Source organism: Salvelinus alpinus, chromosome 28, assembly GCF_045679555.1.
Source record: "Salvelinus alpinus chromosome 28, SLU_Salpinus.1, whole genome shotgun sequence".
Lineage (NCBI taxonomy): Eukaryota > Metazoa > Chordata > Actinopteri > Salmoniformes > Salmonidae > Salvelinus > Salvelinus alpinus.
Window position 1 is genome coordinate 799,561 of NC_092113.1, and position 17,875 is coordinate 817,435.

Here is a 17,875-nt window from a genome sequence, read left to right on the forward strand (position 1 = left end):
TCGAATCCCTGAGCCGACAAGGTAAAAACCTGTCGTTCTGCACCTGAACAAGACAGTTAACACACTGTTCCTAGGCCGTCATTGAAAATAAGAATTTGTTCTTAACTGACTTGCCTAGTTAAATAAAGGTAAAATATAAAAATAATGACCCTAATTGTGTGGCTTAGTATGTTCTGTTTCCCTGGGTTTTTATAAGACCAACAAACAGCTCTGCGTCTTCTGTTCCTCTTTATTCTGTAAGAAATTAATTTGTTTCGCTCTGAAACACCTGAGTGAATGGGCTATTAAGGACGAAACTCTAAGCAAATTGTCTATGCCAAAGAGTATTGGGTCCACTGGAAAGAGACTACTAATTAGGAGACATGCTACATTGGCGAGAAATACTTTTACAGTGGAGAGAACGCTTTGTTTGTAGTTGTTTGAGGTGTCTCTGGTCAGGGAAATGCTACATAGACTCAATAAATCTATGCTTCGGGATCAAGGATGTATTTGTACTGCACGTATAGTTCACGAGCTTTAATTTGTAGTTGAGCTCATCCTCACATCTGTGTGGACTTTGAAGCTATTGTGTGGGCTCTAGTTCATATTTTTGTCTGTTTAGAGCTTTAGTGTATCCTTTGATGTCATTTCCCTACTCTCAGACCTGACTATGACAGAAGTTCCTTTGGGTGGGATTTTCAGGCCTTATAGGGGGAAAGAATGGAGGGAGGGTGAGTCAGGAAGTGGCAAGCATGTGAGGGTGACAAATGGACAGACAGGTGGGGGGCTCAGTCAGTCAGCGGTCGTTTTAACTCCTCTGTAAGTGTGTGTCTGGGTAGAAGACAGCCAGTGCAGTGGCAGTGGGGGAAAGAGCCTTCTCACCCAGAGAAGGGAACATGAGATGTTCAACACACCACAGATTGAAAGCGAGAAACCATATTGTTGGTTTATATCCATTGCAGCCATTGTCTCATATAAAGGACAGAATTCTCTGGTCAGAAGTTGAATAAATAAGTCTCTTTTGGCTTTGTAGCGGCATGCATGTACAGTTATTGGTAGGGGTGCTCAGTGGTGTAAAGTACTGAAGTAAAATGTATTTAAAGTACTACTTAAGCCATTTTTTGGGGTATCTGTACTTTGACAACTTTACATCTACCTTCCTAAAGAAAATATTGACTTTTTACTCCCATACATTTCCCCTGACACCAAAAAGTACTCGTTACATTTAGAATACTCAGGCATGACAGAATTATGGTCAAATTCATGCACCTATCGCATTGTCATCCCTACTGCCTCTGATCTTGCGGACTCACAAAGCACACATACTGCGTTTGTAAATGGTCTGAGATTTTAAAAAATACGAACAAAAAAGGAAATTGTGCCATCTGGTTTCTTAATATAAGGAATTTTTTTCAAGTATGACAATTGACTACTTTTTCCACCACTGTACTTAAGTACATTTAAAACCAGACACCTTTAGACTTTTACTCAAGTAGTATTTTACTGGGTGATTTTCACTTTTACTTTCACATTTCCCATTAAGACATGTTTACTTTCAATCAAGTTTGACAATTGAGTACCTTTTACACCACTGGGGATGCTCTTGTATAAGCAGATAATAATCATTGTGATGAGCCTATGGAATGGGATGTGGAATTTAAGGCATGTGAGGGGAAAAGCGGCAAGCATTAGTTAGCCAGTGTATGTGTGTGGGTAGGATGACTATGGTGGGCACAGTAAGATGGGCACTACTTATGTGTCGACTAGTGTGGAAAATGTGTAACTGCTTATGGCTGCTCTTGTATGAGCTCAAAGTGACAGTGGATGTGGGGGTAACGTTAATTGTGTGCTTGACTGCACTGAGTGTGTGCGTGTGTGAGAGACAGGGTGTGTGTGCAGGGGGTGTGACCGTGTCATGTGTGGGGAGAGCGTTTGACTGCTTCATCACACCCCTCTGGCATAGAGAGGGAGGGAGAGCGACCTTCTCTGACACACTCACTGAGGCTGTGCGTAATGGTTGCCGTGTGTGTGAGCTGGTATGTGAGCGTGAACGAGGGGTATGATTATTCCTATGGAATAGGAAGAGCAACCATGAATACCTCAAAAGGAGCCTCAGAATGGTGGGAGGAAAAGGAGAGATGGCTGTTCCTTTGATGCTTTGATCATTTGGTGTCCCTGCTTTCGGTTTGTTGTGGGAATTACTTATTTTAGCAATATATATATATATATATTCTTTTTTTTTTACCAAGTTTAAACAGTTAAAGGACATAGAAATAGACATCTATGGAACATGGATTTTTCATGCAATAAGTGAAGTCAAGATATGCTTCAAGTAGAACAGAGATATGAAGAGAAGAAAATAGCTTTTTGTCCTGCTTGTTAGCGAGTGAGACTGGGTCACGGAGGACAACGTATTCCCAGGGGCACCTCGCTGGGTCTGCTGGCCACTTACAACAGAACAGCTACTTTCCTCTCAGGTCGGATGTTTTGACAGGACTGCAGCCATGCTTTGTGGTCTGAGGAGAGAGGCGAAGAACAGCAGCATCGGTAAATCTGCCTGACACTCACTGATTGTGATGATGAATGAATGAATGTCACAGCCGTCATAGGCTATCTAGTGTGCACTGTATGTCATATGGTTTGTAGTGCTACACCCTAGTATTGCAATAGTAAGGGGCTTAGGACTATCAATAGCACCTGTAACAGTATTTAGTTCTTAACGTGAAGAGTGTAGTGAAGTATTTCTACCTGTGATTCAATGTCTTCAGCATGGTGGTAACACACATCCCACTGGGCACACTGGCTGAATCAACATTCAATTAAATTACGTTGAACCAACCTGGAATAGATGTTGAATTGGCATCTATGCCCAGTGCGGTAGCTTGTCACATAGCTAGACTTTGTCATTAGAGGTTATTTAGTCAGCTGGAAATGTTACACTTCTTTCCTATATTTGTACACATTCAGATGAATTCAGATTTGTTGAATGACAGCTTTGTCAAGCACCATTTTACTCACAGTATATCTATTAATTCGCTATTAAGGCACAGACAGTAGACCTAATGCCATTTAATTAGGGCCAGACATTACTGAATACAAGGCTGCAGTCTGAAATTGGAGCAGATATGGCAATGCAAACTGGGTCTAGTGAAGCCCAGTTTATAAATAATGTTTTACCTCTGAAAATAGCACTGTGATTTCATAGCTATTGTCAGAGGCCCCCACATTTAACCTACATTCTGATTGGTTCTAAAGGGAATAGCATACGGTGCTCTGAATTAGATTAAGTTAATTGACTCGCCAGAAATTAATAGGGGTGACAATTTTTTGGGCACATTACTTTGCACACCACTCTAAGTAATGTTGTAAGTACTGTCCTGTTTGCAGATCTTAAGTGTATAGTTTTTGCAGTTCCGTACTTGATTCTTTAGCTACCACAGTAGATGAGTATTCCCTCTGCCAAAACAACATGCTCCTACTAGGAGGTTCGTGCCCAGCCATACCCAGTTATGATGTTGTTCAGTTCAAGGGTGCTTTTTGTTTTGGCTGCTGAATTAAGCCAATTAATGAAGTAATGTATTTGGCCCATGATTGGCCCGTCAGGATCACTAATGATGTTTTTCTTAACTGGTACAGCTGTATGTATGGTATAGTTGCATTCAGTCACATGGGGCGTATGGGGCCTTTGTAACCCAGAGCAAACGTTGCCTTTTGACTACAATGATGGCTGCTTGGACTGTCAGGCCCCTCATGAAGCTTTGGGACCACGCACGCTGCTGCCTGTCACAGTGTGTCTTTGGTGATTCAGACTGTGTGTGTGTATGTGCGTGCGTGGCCGCCGTGCACTTATGCCCTAAGGTTGTTGAACAGGATATTTGTGCAAGGAAGTGTACATTATCGTTGTATGCATATTCCTGCATGCCCTTGAGTTTTCTTTTTGTCAACTCTCATTATGTTTCATTTTTATATTATGTCTGCATATTTTCCACAGTTAAGATGTGGCTTATCAACCTCCATGATTCTATGATATGGAGACATTCCTTCTGCTCGTCTCTTTCCTTCAAATGCACTGATCTGAAAATGTAGGAAAGGTGAAAGACCAGTACCAACTAACTGTTTTCACCCGTTCTTTTACATCTGTGCAAATGAAAGAAAGGTGACTAAGCTATTTTAGGCTATTGAGATACACTCCATGTTATTTTGTCTTTGAGCAAATTAGTCCTGTGCATGACAAGAATGAAAATTGAGAATTTTTCCCTTTTTGACCAAAGGCTGGCCCCATTTGAATATTGATGATGTGAATTTAGTTAAGGGTCATGTGATATTATGTTGCGATACAAAAGTGGATGAATGTTTAATTGAGTGTAGACAACACAGAACAGAAATATCACCTACACACGTCATCATGACAATCCCGCCTAAAGCTGATTAACAGGATGTCACGAGGCTAAATTAGCACTTTGTTTTTCATCACCAATAGTGTTACATGTAACATTGTACTGTATAGCTCAGCAAGTGAGTGGAAAAGCTGAGCTGCGTTCAATCAATAGTAAGAGTAGTGCTTATGTCAGAATATTTGGAGCATACAGTGTATGAAGTCTACCTGTCAGTGCAGCAGCCGAAATAGATGGACCTCTCATAGGCACTAGCTTTCCTCAAATGTTTTTTTAAACAACTTTGGCCTAGCTTTTCCCTTAAGTGTGTAATATGATGTTTAAGTCATTTGGTTGACAAGTTCATCCTCGGTGGACAGAAATGCTGACATGCCCATGCTGTATCCAGATTCAAATGGCAAGGCAGGGCAGGGTCACTGCAAATCTGGGCCTGGTGCTGTGTCAGAAATGGCTCCCACTGTCAAAAGAGGATCCCAGAGGAACAGAGAACATTTCCTGGTTTCCTCTGTAGCAGCTGACTGTATTCTCCACATGCCTGAACAGTCCTTTAACCACAGCATGTTCCCTCAAGAGCATTTCCCAGCTCTAATGTATACTGTATGCATCATCTTGGTGCAGACATCATGTTTCACTGCGGGTAGAAGATGCCCGTGGACACATCGCACAATCAGCTCCTCCAAATGTAAATCTTAACCATTAGGGTGAACAAGGCAACATTATCTTCGTCTATTGGGACAAGTTCATACTACTCACACTAAAACTAGCTGTCTTGATCTCTTTACCCCTCCCGCTGTTACCATGGAAACAGCAGCATGACCTTCCGGGTCTCTGAGATTGACCCGCCAGTGTTCTTTGAGTTAGTTAGCTAAGTGCCTGTTAGAGGAGTTCCTTCCTGTTGTGCCTCTTTCTAATGTTCACACTCCATCTAATAGGGATCAAAGGGTTAAACAAGGCCCAGGCAGCTGTCAGTGTGTGGACAGGGGATGTGATGGTGTCAGATTCCCCTCTCCTCTAAGGAACAGCATGCACACATTCCTCACATACTATAGTAGTTTTCCAAACGTCCAGATTATTCACCAAATGTCCCTTTCATTATTCCAGACGATGGGCCATACTCTAAGGGCAGCAAGGACTCTGGAGGAACCGACCATGCCCTTACCTCCAGGAGACGCAGTATTAATAAAGGTACAGTGTGATTACACCTTACTGTAACTTTCAGTCGTTTTCTACATTCTACAGTATCTTCTATGGTACCATGTCCACTGTCTTCAGCCTTTCCCCATGATGGACAGCTATCCACAAGAGTCGTGCTTTTCACTGGGATTGTTCGATTGCACATGTTTCATCACGTCTGCGCTACATTGGTTGATAGATGTGGTACTGTAGTGCTTAGATAAGGTTGAGAAAATGCCTATGTAGCATGCCTGTCGTTGGAGACTAAAGGAATCCTCTCCCTCCGTGGACTTCGTTTAGCATTTAACAGCACAATGTGTACGCAGCCAGACAGAATGGAACCAAGCACATACACTATATATACAAAAGAATGTTGACACCCCTTCAAATTTGTGGATTCAGACATTTCAGCCACACCCATTGCTGACAGGTGTATAAAATCGAGCACACAGCCATGCATTCTCCACACACAAACATTGGCAGTAGAAAGGCCTTACTGAAGAGCTCAGTGACTTTCAACGTGCCACCGTCATAGGATGCCACCTTTCCAACAAGTCAGTTCATCACATTTCTGCCCTGCTAGAGCTGCCCCGTTTGACTATAAGTGATGTTATTGTGAAGTGGAAACATCTAGGAGCAACAACTGCTCAGCCGCGAAGTGGTAGGCCACACAAGCTCACAGAATGGGACCGCTGAGTGCTGAGGCGCGTACCGCAGTAAATTGTCTGTCCTCGGGTTGCAACACTCACTACCGAGTTCCAATCTGCCTCTGGAAACAACATCAGCACTAGAACTGTTCATCGGGAGCTTCATGAAATGGGTTTCCGTGGCCGAGCAGCCGCACACAAGCCTTAGATGTCCATGCGCAATGCCAAGCGTCGGCTGGAGTGGTGAAAGCTCGCCTCCATTGGACTCAGTGGAGCAGTGGAAAAGTATTCTCTGGAGTGATGAATCACGCTTCACCATCCAATGGACAAATCTGGGTTTGGTGGATGCCAGGAGAACGCTACCTGTCACAATGCATAGTGGCAACTTTAAAGTTTGGTGGAGGAGTAATGGTCTGGGGCTGTTTTTCATGGTTCGGGCTAGGCACCTTAGTTACAGATAAGGGAAATCTTAACGCTACATCATACAATTACATTTTAGATGATTCTGTGCTTCCAACTTTGTGGCAACAGTTTGGGGAAGGACCTTTCCTGTTTCAGCATGAAAATCCCCTGTGCACAAAGTGTGGTCCATACAGAAATTGTTTGTCGAGATCAGTATGGAAGAACTTGACTGGCCTGCACAGAGCCCTGACCTCAACCCCATCGAACACATTTGGGATGAATTGGAACGCCGACTGAGAGCCAGGCCTAATCGCCAAACATTAGTGCCTGACTTCACTAATGCTCTTGTGGCTGAATGTAAGCAAGTCCCCGCAGCAATGTTCCAACATCTGGTGGAAAGCCTTCCCAGAAGAGGCTGTTATAGCAGCAAAGGGGAACAACTCCATATTAATGTCCATGGTTTTGGAATGAGATGTTCGACAAGCGGGTGTACACATTCTTTTTTTCATGTAGTGTAACCTACAACGTCTAAACGCACTACGGCTAGCTAGCCATCAGTTAGGGTCAACCCCAATTTGAACTCAATTCTGTTCAGGAAATGAATAAATATAATTTAGGCATCTAGAAAATTGCCCTTTTGTGTCAAGATTTACATTTTCAATTCATCCACTGAATTCCACCCAATTACGTTGAATGTACTGCGTTAATATGGAGCTGACCCCATCCATGTCATCATCACCAAAGAGGAGAGAGGGAGGGAAAGAGATGGAGAGATAGAAAAGGCAGCGAAAGAGAGTTAGTCAGATTGAGCGAGAGAGGCAGAATGATAGAGGCAGAGATAATCAATCCGTGTTTGTAGCAGCTCAGACAAACAGGCTCAGTGTCCCAGATGGATGCTGACTCTGTGACACTGTTCCTCCTGTCCGTTTCTGTGTGTCTATAGAGGAATACTGGGGCATGACCACGTTGGACCTGATAAAAAGGGAGGGCAGCAGCCTGGGCCTCACCATCTCCGGGGGGTCCGATAAGGACGGCAAGCCCAGAGTGTCAAACCTGCGGCCAGGTGGGCTAGCTGCCAGGTGAGATCTTGGCTAGGATGACACATCTGTAACCAGGCAACCGCAGCGAGGTGTCTGTATGTGTTACCCGCCCCCCACACATGTCGTCTGTAATGTACCATCTCGCCCTAACCTAGGTATTATAGACACTGCAGTAAATCAGCTCTTTACTGGGTCATGTTCAGCCTGGAACTGATATTACACCAGGACACAGTCTATGTTAATAAACAAGATAAATATGGATGTTCCCACTTACTCACGAATCACACAAAACTAAATGAAATTACGTTTTACTACAGTGAATTAATTTGTATTGAGTTTATGTAGAGAACATTTTCAAGCAACTACCTGCTTTATTGAATTGCCTCTATCCGCTTGGTATTCATAATCTTTTACGCTGCTTCTACTCTCTGTTTATCATATATGCATAGTCACTTTAACTATACATTCATGTACATACTACCTCAATTGGCCCGACGAACCATCAGTGCACCCGCACATTGGCTAACCAGGCTACGTGCATTGTTTCCCGCCACCCACCGCACACCAACCCCTGTTTTACGCTACTGCAACTCTCTGTTCATCATATATGCATAGTCATTTTAACCGTATCTACATGTACATACTACCTCAATCAGCCCGACTAACCGGTGCCTGTATGCAGCCTCGCTACTGTATATAGCCTCGCTACTGTTATTTTTCACTGTTGTTTCTATTTCTTTACTTACCTATTGTTCACATAATACCTTTTATGCACTGTTGGTTAGAGCCTGTAAGTAAGCATTTCACTGTAAGGTCTACACCTGTATACAAAACCCAGTGGAAAGCACTCACGCTTCAGTGACTAAGCGTCATGTGACTGCTAGCCTCTAATGACACACACACATGAAATACTTGGAATATAATATTCTTTCTGCCACCACCGAGGTGTCTCAGTGTAGAATGTGATCGGACGACTAGACATGACAATCATAATATTGCTGAACAGCTTCTCACCATTATAACCTTTACAACATTGGCCTCTTTGCTGGTCTGTAGGTCTCGTATACAGTAAACGCTGAGTGTACAATACATTAGGAACACCTGCTCTTTCCATGACATAGACTGACCAGGTGAATCCAGTTGAAATCTATGTTCCCTTATTGATGTCACTTAAATCCACTTCAATCAGTGTAGATGAAGGGTCGGAGAAGGATTTTTAATTGAGAAATCAAATCAAATGTATTCATATAGCCCTTCTTACATCAGCTGATATCTCAAAGTGCTGTACAGAAACCCAGCCTAAAACCCCAAACAGCAAGCAATGCAGGTGTAGAAGCACGGTGGCTAGGAAAAACTCCCTAGAAAGGCCAAAACCTAGAGAGGAACCAGGCTATGAGGGGTGGCCAGTCCTCTTCTGGCTGTGCCGGGTGGAGATTATAACAGAACATGGCCAAGATGTTCAAATGTTCATAAATGACCAGCATGGTCAAATAATAATAATCACAGTAGTTGTCGAGGGTGCAGCAAGTCAGCACCTCAGGAGTAAATGTCTAACCTTTCACATGGTTTGTGTATATGTGCCATTCATAAAGTGAACGGGCAAGACAAAATATTTACAGTTCATTCGGGAGTATTCAGACCCCTTGACTTTTTCCACATATTGCTACGTTAGACTTTTTCTAAAATTGATAAAATAGTTTTTCTCATTAATTTACACACAATACCCCGTAATGACAAAAACAGGTTTAGACATTTTTGCTAATTTCTTAAAAATAAAAACAGAAATAACTAATTACATAAGTATTCAAACGCTTTGCTATGAGACTCGAAATTGAACTCAGGTGCATCCTAATTCCATTGATCATCCTTGAGATGTTTCTACAACTTGGTTGGACTGCACCTGTGGTAAATTCTATTGATTGGACATGATTTGGAAAGGCACACACCTATCTATATAAAGGTACCACAGTTGACAGTGCATCTCAGAGCAAAAACCATGAGGTCAAAGAAATTGTCTGTTGAGGTCAGTGACAGGATTGTGTCGAAACAAAGGAAGGGTACCAAAACATGTCTGCAGCATTGAAGTTCCCGAAGAACACAGTGGCCTCCATCATTCTTAAATGGAAAAAGTTTGGAACCACCAAGACTGTACCTAGAGCTGGCTGCCCGGCCAAACTGAGCAACCGGGGACAAGGGCCTTGGTCAGGGAGGTTACCAAGAACCCGATGGTCACTCTGACAGAGCTCCAGAGTTCCTCTGTGGAGATGGGAGAACCTTCCAGAAGAACAACTATCTCTGCAGCACTCCACCAATCAGGCTTTATGGTAGTGGCCAGACGGAAGCCAGTCCTTAGCAAAAGACACATGACAGCCCGCTTGGAGTATGCCAAAAGGCACCTAAAGACTCTCAGACCATGAGAAACAAGATTCTCTGGTCTGATGAAACCAAGATTGAACTCTTTGGCCTGAATGCCAAGTGTCACGTCTGGAGGAAACCTGGCACCATCCCTACGTGGTGGTGGCAGCATCATGCTGTGGGGATGTTTTTCAGCAGCAGGGACAGGGAGAATAGTCAGGATCGAGGGAAAGATGAACAAAGCAAAGTACAGAGAGATCCTTGATGAAAACCTTCTACAGAGCACTCGGGAATTCAGACTGGGGCGAAGGTTCACCTTCCAACAGGACAACGACCCTACGCACACAGCCAAGACAATGCAGGAGTGGCTTCGGGACAAGTCTCAATGTCCTCGAGTGGCCCAGCCAGAGCCCGGACTTGAACCCAATCGAACATCTTTGGAGAGAACTGAAAATAGCTGTGCAGCGACACTCTCCACCCAACCTGACAGAGCTTGAGAGGATCTGCAAAGAAGAATGGAAAAACTACCGAAAAACAGGTGTGCCAAGCTTGTAGCGTCATACCCAAGAAGACTCGAGGCTGTAATCACTCCCAAAGGCACTTCAGCAATGTACTGAGTGAAGGGTCTGAATACTTATGTAAATGTGATATTTCAGTTTTTAATTTCATTTTATGAAAATCTATTTTTGCTTTATCATTATGGGGTAATGTGTGTAGATTGGGGATTTTTTTTGTTTGTTATCCATTTTAGAATAAGGTCTTCCTAATGTTTTAGGTTCATGTTTTTGGTTAACTGATGCGGATGTGTGTGTCCTGCATCACTGTAGCAATTGTCAGTAGCCCAGAGATGTAGCAGAGCACTACATCTATTTAAATAGCATCTAAATGAGCTTCATGTTGACACACACTGTCACATGAGAGACACCATGTGCAACATCTCTCTCCTCATCTCTGTCTGACTGGAGATTGTTTAGCACTCCTTCTTAGCACCTTTTCTTATTGTCCATCGCAATAGCAATGATTTGCATTAATATAGCTTGTGTTACAATTAGACAATATGCTACAAAGATGCCAAACAGTGTTCATGACAGGGCAAAGATGAAAATACACCACAATGTTCTCAAGCCATCAGGACATGAGATGTTGTTTTGAGAGTATCATTAGTGGGGCCAGGAGTTTTTCCAAAGCATGTGACCCAACCCAAAGTTATTCCTGGCTAAGTGACATGGTCAGGAACGCTCCTGGCCCTACTCATCAACCAACATTTTCAATTGTTAATCCATCCTCTTGTCTGCACAGGAGTGACCAGCTGAATGTGGGAGACTACATCAAGTCCGTGAACGGCATCAACCTGTCCAAGCTCCGCCACGATGAGATCATCAGCCTGCTGAAGAACATAGGAGAGCGTGTGGTTCTGGAAGTGGATTACGAACTACCTCCTTTTGGTACGAGCACTTCTAGTTTGTAGGCCTGCCTCTGGGCTGCTGTTAGTAGTTATGTTATGTCCATGTCTTTGCATTTCAAATGACATATACGATATTGCAGATCAGGTCAACATATCTTGCTTTTGTTCTTGGCTGAAAAGCCTCCAGTTCTCTCTGTTGTTGTATTCTTACCATCGGACGTTATTCCAGTACAGTACTAGCTCATCTATTTCTGGACTGTGGCCCAAAAAGTAAACAAATAACTGATTATCCCATTGGAGGCTGGTGTCATTTTCAATTGGAGGGCGGGCTCATTATAATGGCCGAAATGGAACGTGGAATGTGTTTTATGTCTTCGACACATTTCAATTTATTCTAGCCATGAGCCGTCCTCCCTTCACCAGCCTCCACCGGATGATCCAGTGGTGACGTGTATAAGGATTCAACCTCCTAAACAGCTACCCAGCAATAGGTTGTAACACTATCTTACAATGTTCCATTATTTTAAAGGTGGGTAAAACCTTCATGCCACTGTGTTTTTGCAATGGTGATTGGGTTTGTGTCCTGGGAGGTTGGTTGGCAAGATGGTGTTGGTCTGATTCTGTTATTGTGTCTAAACTCTGAACTACTCTCCCTTTCTGTTTTCAGTCCAGAACACTCCCACAAGTGTTATAGTTAAGACTATAGAGGTGTGCCTATACAAGGAGGGCAACAGCTTTGGATTCGTCATGAGAGGTGGGCATCATCAAGTCTGTTAGAATGTATATTAAAGGGTGGGAAAGGATGAAAGGTTGCGCTAGAGCTGGTTTGTGTTCTGTTGTTCTAGGAGGGTTCCATGAAGACTGGCACAGGTCTCGTCCTCTGGTAGTGACCTACGTACGGCCCGGGGGTCCAGCTGATAGGTAAAGACATGCAGAAGAGATGAGACCTTGTGCGTACACACATGCTTATACCCTCATGAGTAATTTCACATTAGTAAGTGCAAGGATGTTTCTATCATTTTGGGGGCTCTAAGCAAGAATTTGTTGGGTGCCCCTCCCGACTCGCTGGCTCCCCTCTTGGTGGCGCAGAGAAAAAGGTGAAGCTTTAAAGGGCATTTTCTGCAATTCTACACATTTTGCCATTTTAGCAGTTTTAAAACACATTTTATGCGATTCACATTTCAAATGAATAAAATATTATTTCTCAAATGCTTCGTAAACTACAGGTGTAAACTCACAGTGAAACGTTTACTTACGGGCCCTTCCCAACAGTGCAGAGAAAAAAATATATAGAAACAATAACACAAGGAATAAATGCACGAGTAACAATAACTTGGCTATATACAGTTGAAGTCGGAAGTTTACATACACTTAGGTTGGAGTCATTAACACTCATTTTTCAACCACTCCACACATTTCTTGTTAACAAACTGTAGTTTTGGCAAGTCAGTTAGGACATCTATTTTGTGCACGTCACAAGTCATTTTTCCAACAATTCCAGGCCTGCATGCCTCCTTTGACAAATGCACTATCACTGGTTGAAGGTTTTGCGAATGCAAGACATACTGAGCAGAACAAGGAGTGAGTTACTTCATTATATGTCAGCCATTTTCTGTTTGTGACATCTTTGGAGTGGAATACATTGGGAATGACTCTTTGAGGAGTTTGTTTTGGGTGGTACTGAAAAAATAAGTCAAAATCCTTGGACTGAGGATGGGCAAAATAATCAAATGGATTTTCAGTGCTTTCACTGTCCCTTTCTGTCTTTCCTGTACTGGGCTCTGAACCTCTTTCTCTCTCTGCACATCTGGTTGCTCTGCAGAATGAGATTAACATTGTAAATAACCTCAATTTAAACTTGTATTACTTGTGCAGTCATCGATTGTATGCCCCCGATTACAGTCCTAATGATAATCTCATAAATAAAGCATATATGAATGTAAAATCATAGCCTACATGTTTAGGTTTGTGCTCTTCAGTTGTACCTGAAGGTTCCTGCTCTGAGTCTGACTCTGAACTGACCACCATCTCCAGTTCTGCAGGAGCACCTGAAGCTCTATTGCTGCTTCCTTCTCCATATTTGCAAAGAAAATACTCTCTTATCATACTCACTATCATTAGTGTATCAGTAATAATACAGCTCTGGAAAAAATTAAGATTGGTCTCTAAATTTGGACTGGTCTCTTAATTCTTCCCAGAGTTGTATATTATTGTAGTAACTTGTCATGCTGGTACTAATGGCGCTAATGATCTTTGTCATTGCCTGTGCTGTGTTACACAGGCTACTGTGTTACGTTCATGGATGTATTATGGTTATGTTACTGTAGTCTGTTTTGCTGTACAGTGTATGTGCACTTTCCCTAGCTTATATGGCATGAGTCATGACCGAATGCTGGCAAGTCCATGGTCTAGGTTTACTATTTTTTACTAGTTGAAACATATTGCCTTCAATGTCATATTATGATCGCTATGTTGCACTCATTGCTATGATATAATTCCTCCACTAAGACGTAAGACGGGCAAACTGTTTAGCCTACCGGCCGTTGTGTCACTATTATTAGCTAGGCTATTTAGCTAGCCATGCTGGGCATCGTGTGTGTCAGTGTGTGTGTTTTAGCTAGTGTTTTTGACTGACCTGGTCCTTTACTTTTGAACATGTCACTTATCACCCCGCTCCTCCGCTCTCTCCACTGGCTTCCAGTTGAAGCTCGCATCCGCTACAAGACCATGGTGCTTGCCTACGGAGCTGTGAGGGGAACGGCACCTCCGTACCTTCAGGCTCTGATCAGGCCCTACACCCAAACAAGGGCACTGCGTTCATCCACCTCTGGCCTGCTCGCCTCCCTACCTCTGAGGAAGTACAGTTCCCGCTCAGCCCAGTCAAAACTGTTCGCTGCTCTGGCACCCCAATGGTGGAACAAACTCCCTCACGACGCCAGGTCAGCGGAGTCAATCACCACCTTCCGGAGACACCTGAAACCCCACCTCTTTAAGGAATACCTAGGATAGGATAAAGTAATCCTTCTAACCCCCCCGCCTTAAAAGAGTTAGATGCACTATTGTAAAGTGGTTGTTCCACTGGATATCATAAGGTGAATGCACCAATTTGTAAGTCGCTCTGGATAAGAGCGTCTGCTAAATGACTTAAATGTAAATGTAAATTTTGCAGCATCTAGCTGCGTCTGTGGCAAGGGCCTTTCTCTTTTTTATTCTCTCCCTCTCTGCTCCACCTTTCCTTTTCTGACCGTCCATTTCGCCGTGCGACTTGTCTAAAATGTTATCGGTAGAGAAGCAGGTAGACAGTTGCTATGTGCGTCGCGGAAAGACCTGATGTCATTTTTGGCGCACGGGGACACTGCGGCGAGAGAGTGAGAGTCGCGCCTGATGCGTGGATTCTCCGTCAACTCATTCCCGCTTGCTATATTATTGCTGGTCAAGTTGACTATTCACAGCAAGCAAAACCGACCATCAGGCCACCGGGAAATGTCCCGGTGCTCCCGACGGCCAGCCCGCCACTGGAGGAGGTAGCAGGGCTGAGGGGGAGTTTGGAGTTTAGCCAGAGTGAAATTCTCACGCTCCAAGGAGAAAACAAGGCACTCACAGCCAAGGTAAAAATCCACGATTCCAACATGGATTGTCTACTCATGCGTGAAAATCCTTTTTTTTCTGGGATTCCTGAGGACGCATCCAATAATTCAGAGGGCGCGATCAGAGAATTCATGCAATCCGCCTTAAAACTTCCAATAGAGACTGTAAACAAGGTGGCTTCGCGACAAGCCCAACGATCCCCGACTGATCACAAAATTTGAACACTACCAACAAAAGGAGCTGATCAAAAGCAGGGGAAGGGAGATTAAAGGGACCAAATTCGGTCTCAATTACCAATTTCCAAGGGAGATAAACGAACATCGTAAGAGACTGTATCCGGTACAAAGGGAGAAGTGTAAGCGTGCCTTTATCATTGTGGACAAACTCTTTATAGATGGACAGCTATTCCGAGACAGCTCCATAACACCATGGCTGTACTTAATTCTACAGGGACTTCAGGTTACGAAAAAAATGAATGTATGGGATATGAACACACACGTACTCAATTATATGCTGGCTTACACATATGGATTTATACATACACACACCTGATCTCGCCCTCTTCTCTCACTCTCTCTTTCTCTCATTTCTCTTCTCTCTATTGTCAAACAGTTTTATAATTTAATATGTTTATTGTTTGTCTATCTTTTTTATGTATTTGTCTATAAGTTTATATATGTTTACAACAAGCAAGGGGGAGATATCAGAATAGGGGCATTGGGGAATAATAACATATTGTTCGGAATACATTTGTACTGTAGTGAAGCCGTCTCTAGAGTAATGCAAGGTCTCTTTCATGATCATGTGAAACGTCAATTGCTATGGAAATGCTGGGATGTGTTTTTCCATGATGTTAAAGGTACTTATGATGCAACTATGACGGTGATACGATATGGATTACAATTATCATCATGAAGAATAAGGCTATACGGACTACATGTTACACACATAGACACTCAACCATGCAAATTGGCGGAGTTATTATTTATTTGGACATCACACATTATAGTCTTACTCTTATACAGACATCATACACACTCAGTAAATCACATCCAATATCATACACATCAACCTACTCAGATTTACTACACAGATAATATCTTGTTTAAATTTTCTAACATCTGTGGCATTGGCTCACAGGCAAACAGGCAAGGGAATAAAACAAATATTGCTGGAACCTCTTTCTTGAATTATAAATATCAGACATTTGAAAGCTCTAATTTTGACCGTCATAATACCTCTGATGGCAGTAACTTTGCAACCACTACTTATGGTCAATTTAGACTGAGAATAGTATCTAGTTATGGTAAGGGGTGAAATAAGTACAGCAAGTTATAATTGTAACGGTTTAGCAGACTATAAAAAAAGATCAGTCTTTACGTGGCTAAAAGAAAATAAATATAACATATACTGTTTGCAGGTAACTCACTCTACATCCTTAGATGAAGTTCTCTGGAAAAAAGAACTGGGTGGTGAAATAATTTTTTGTCATGGACAAGGGAACTCAAAAGGTGTGATGATATTAATTAACAAACATTTCAATCTGAATGTGCAAATAGTCAGGAATGATTCGCAAGGAAGGTGGATCTTTTTGAATATGAAAGTGGACGAAAAAGAGATTTGTCTCATTAATCTATATGGTCCGAATCAGGATGATCCATACTTCTTCGAAAACATATATACCAATTTATTGAACTTACAGGCAACAAATTATCAAATCATTATCGTAGGAGACTATAACACTGTGTTAAGTACCTCAATGGACCGTTAAGGTAATCACTCTACAAACTATCATCACCGTGCCCTTAAGGAAATCACAAATATTATGGACACATTAGAAATAGTGGATATTTGGAGACTATAAAACCCCGACCTAGTGAGATATACCTGGAGGAGACTTAATCAAGCTAGTCATCTTGACTACTTTCTTGTCTCTTTCGCTCTTGCATCAAAGGTTACAAAAGTTTTAATAGGAGACAGTATGTGATCGGATCATCATCTAATTGGCATTCACATAACTCTTATAGACTTTCCACGTGAACGGTGATATTGGACATTTTATCAAAGTTTAACAAAGACAAAATAATTTAGAACTGAATTTTTCCGGTATAATATAGGTTCAGCAAATCCCCTTATTGTTTGGGATACCTTTAAATGTACCTTCTGAGGTCATTCAATTCAATATTCATCAATAATTTAAAAAACAGTTTCTGGCTAAAGAGACAAGATTAACAAGGGAAATCCATTAACTAATAGTATAGGTAGATAGAAATAAAAACGATACTACAGAGATACAAAATAAGTTAGAGGAAAAAGAACTTGAGGAGCTAATTCAAGAACGATCTAATGTAATATATTACAAAAATAAAGCAAACTGGATGGAATATGGACAAAAATGCACAAAAGTCTTTCTGAATCTCCAGTACAGGAACGCTAACAAAAATCATTTGCAGAAACTCGTTACTGAAGACGGAGTCATCTATGATTCTCCAAATGATATTTTTAAAAGGAAGCTAATTATTTTAGGCAGATGCTCTCTTTTCCGTCTCAACCTCTCCCACTGAAGGAAGATCACGGTAAGGAATTCTTTCCAAATAATATATATATATATAGATTTTTTTTTTATGTACAGAAAGATCAGTGCGAAGGCCAAACTTTTTGAGGCTATTAAATCCTTTCAGTCTGGAAAAAACCCAGGGCTTGATGGCATACCGGTAGAGGTATATCAAGCCTTTTGTGATATACTAAAAGCGCCATTGTTAGGTTGTTTTAACTACTCCTATAGAAATGGTAGTCTGTCAGGTACTCCGCAGGAAGGTCTGATTTCTCTATTATTAAAACAAGACCCAGTCTGTCAAAAAAAAAAATGGAGGCCCCTTACACTTCAAAGTT

The 17,875-nt window shown here is 42.2% G+C and overlaps 1 protein-coding gene across 6 annotated transcripts in view; it reads left to right on the forward strand.

The window, feature by feature from the left end:
• The window catches only part of LOC139556911 (glutamate receptor-interacting protein 2-like), a 59,154-nt gene that overhangs the window by 1,479 nt on the left and 39,800 nt on the right, over positions 1–17,875 (forward strand). For 3 of the 6 annotated variants that reach the window (XM_071371033.1, XM_071371034.1, XM_071371038.1), the window contains exons 2-6: positions 5,475–5,558; positions 7,539–7,674; positions 11,290–11,435; positions 12,063–12,149; positions 12,241–12,316. In XM_071371033.1, coding sequence (XP_071227134.1) covers positions 5,475–5,558; positions 7,539–7,674; positions 11,290–11,435; positions 12,063–12,149; positions 12,241–12,316 — 529 coding nt within the window. Of the gene's footprint in view, positions 1–1,925; positions 2,527–5,474; positions 5,559–7,538; positions 7,675–11,289; positions 11,436–12,062; positions 12,150–12,240; positions 12,317–17,875 lie in introns of those variants that run through there. The other 3 variants (XM_071371035.1, XM_071371037.1, XM_071371036.1) reach the window with 3 other exon arrangements.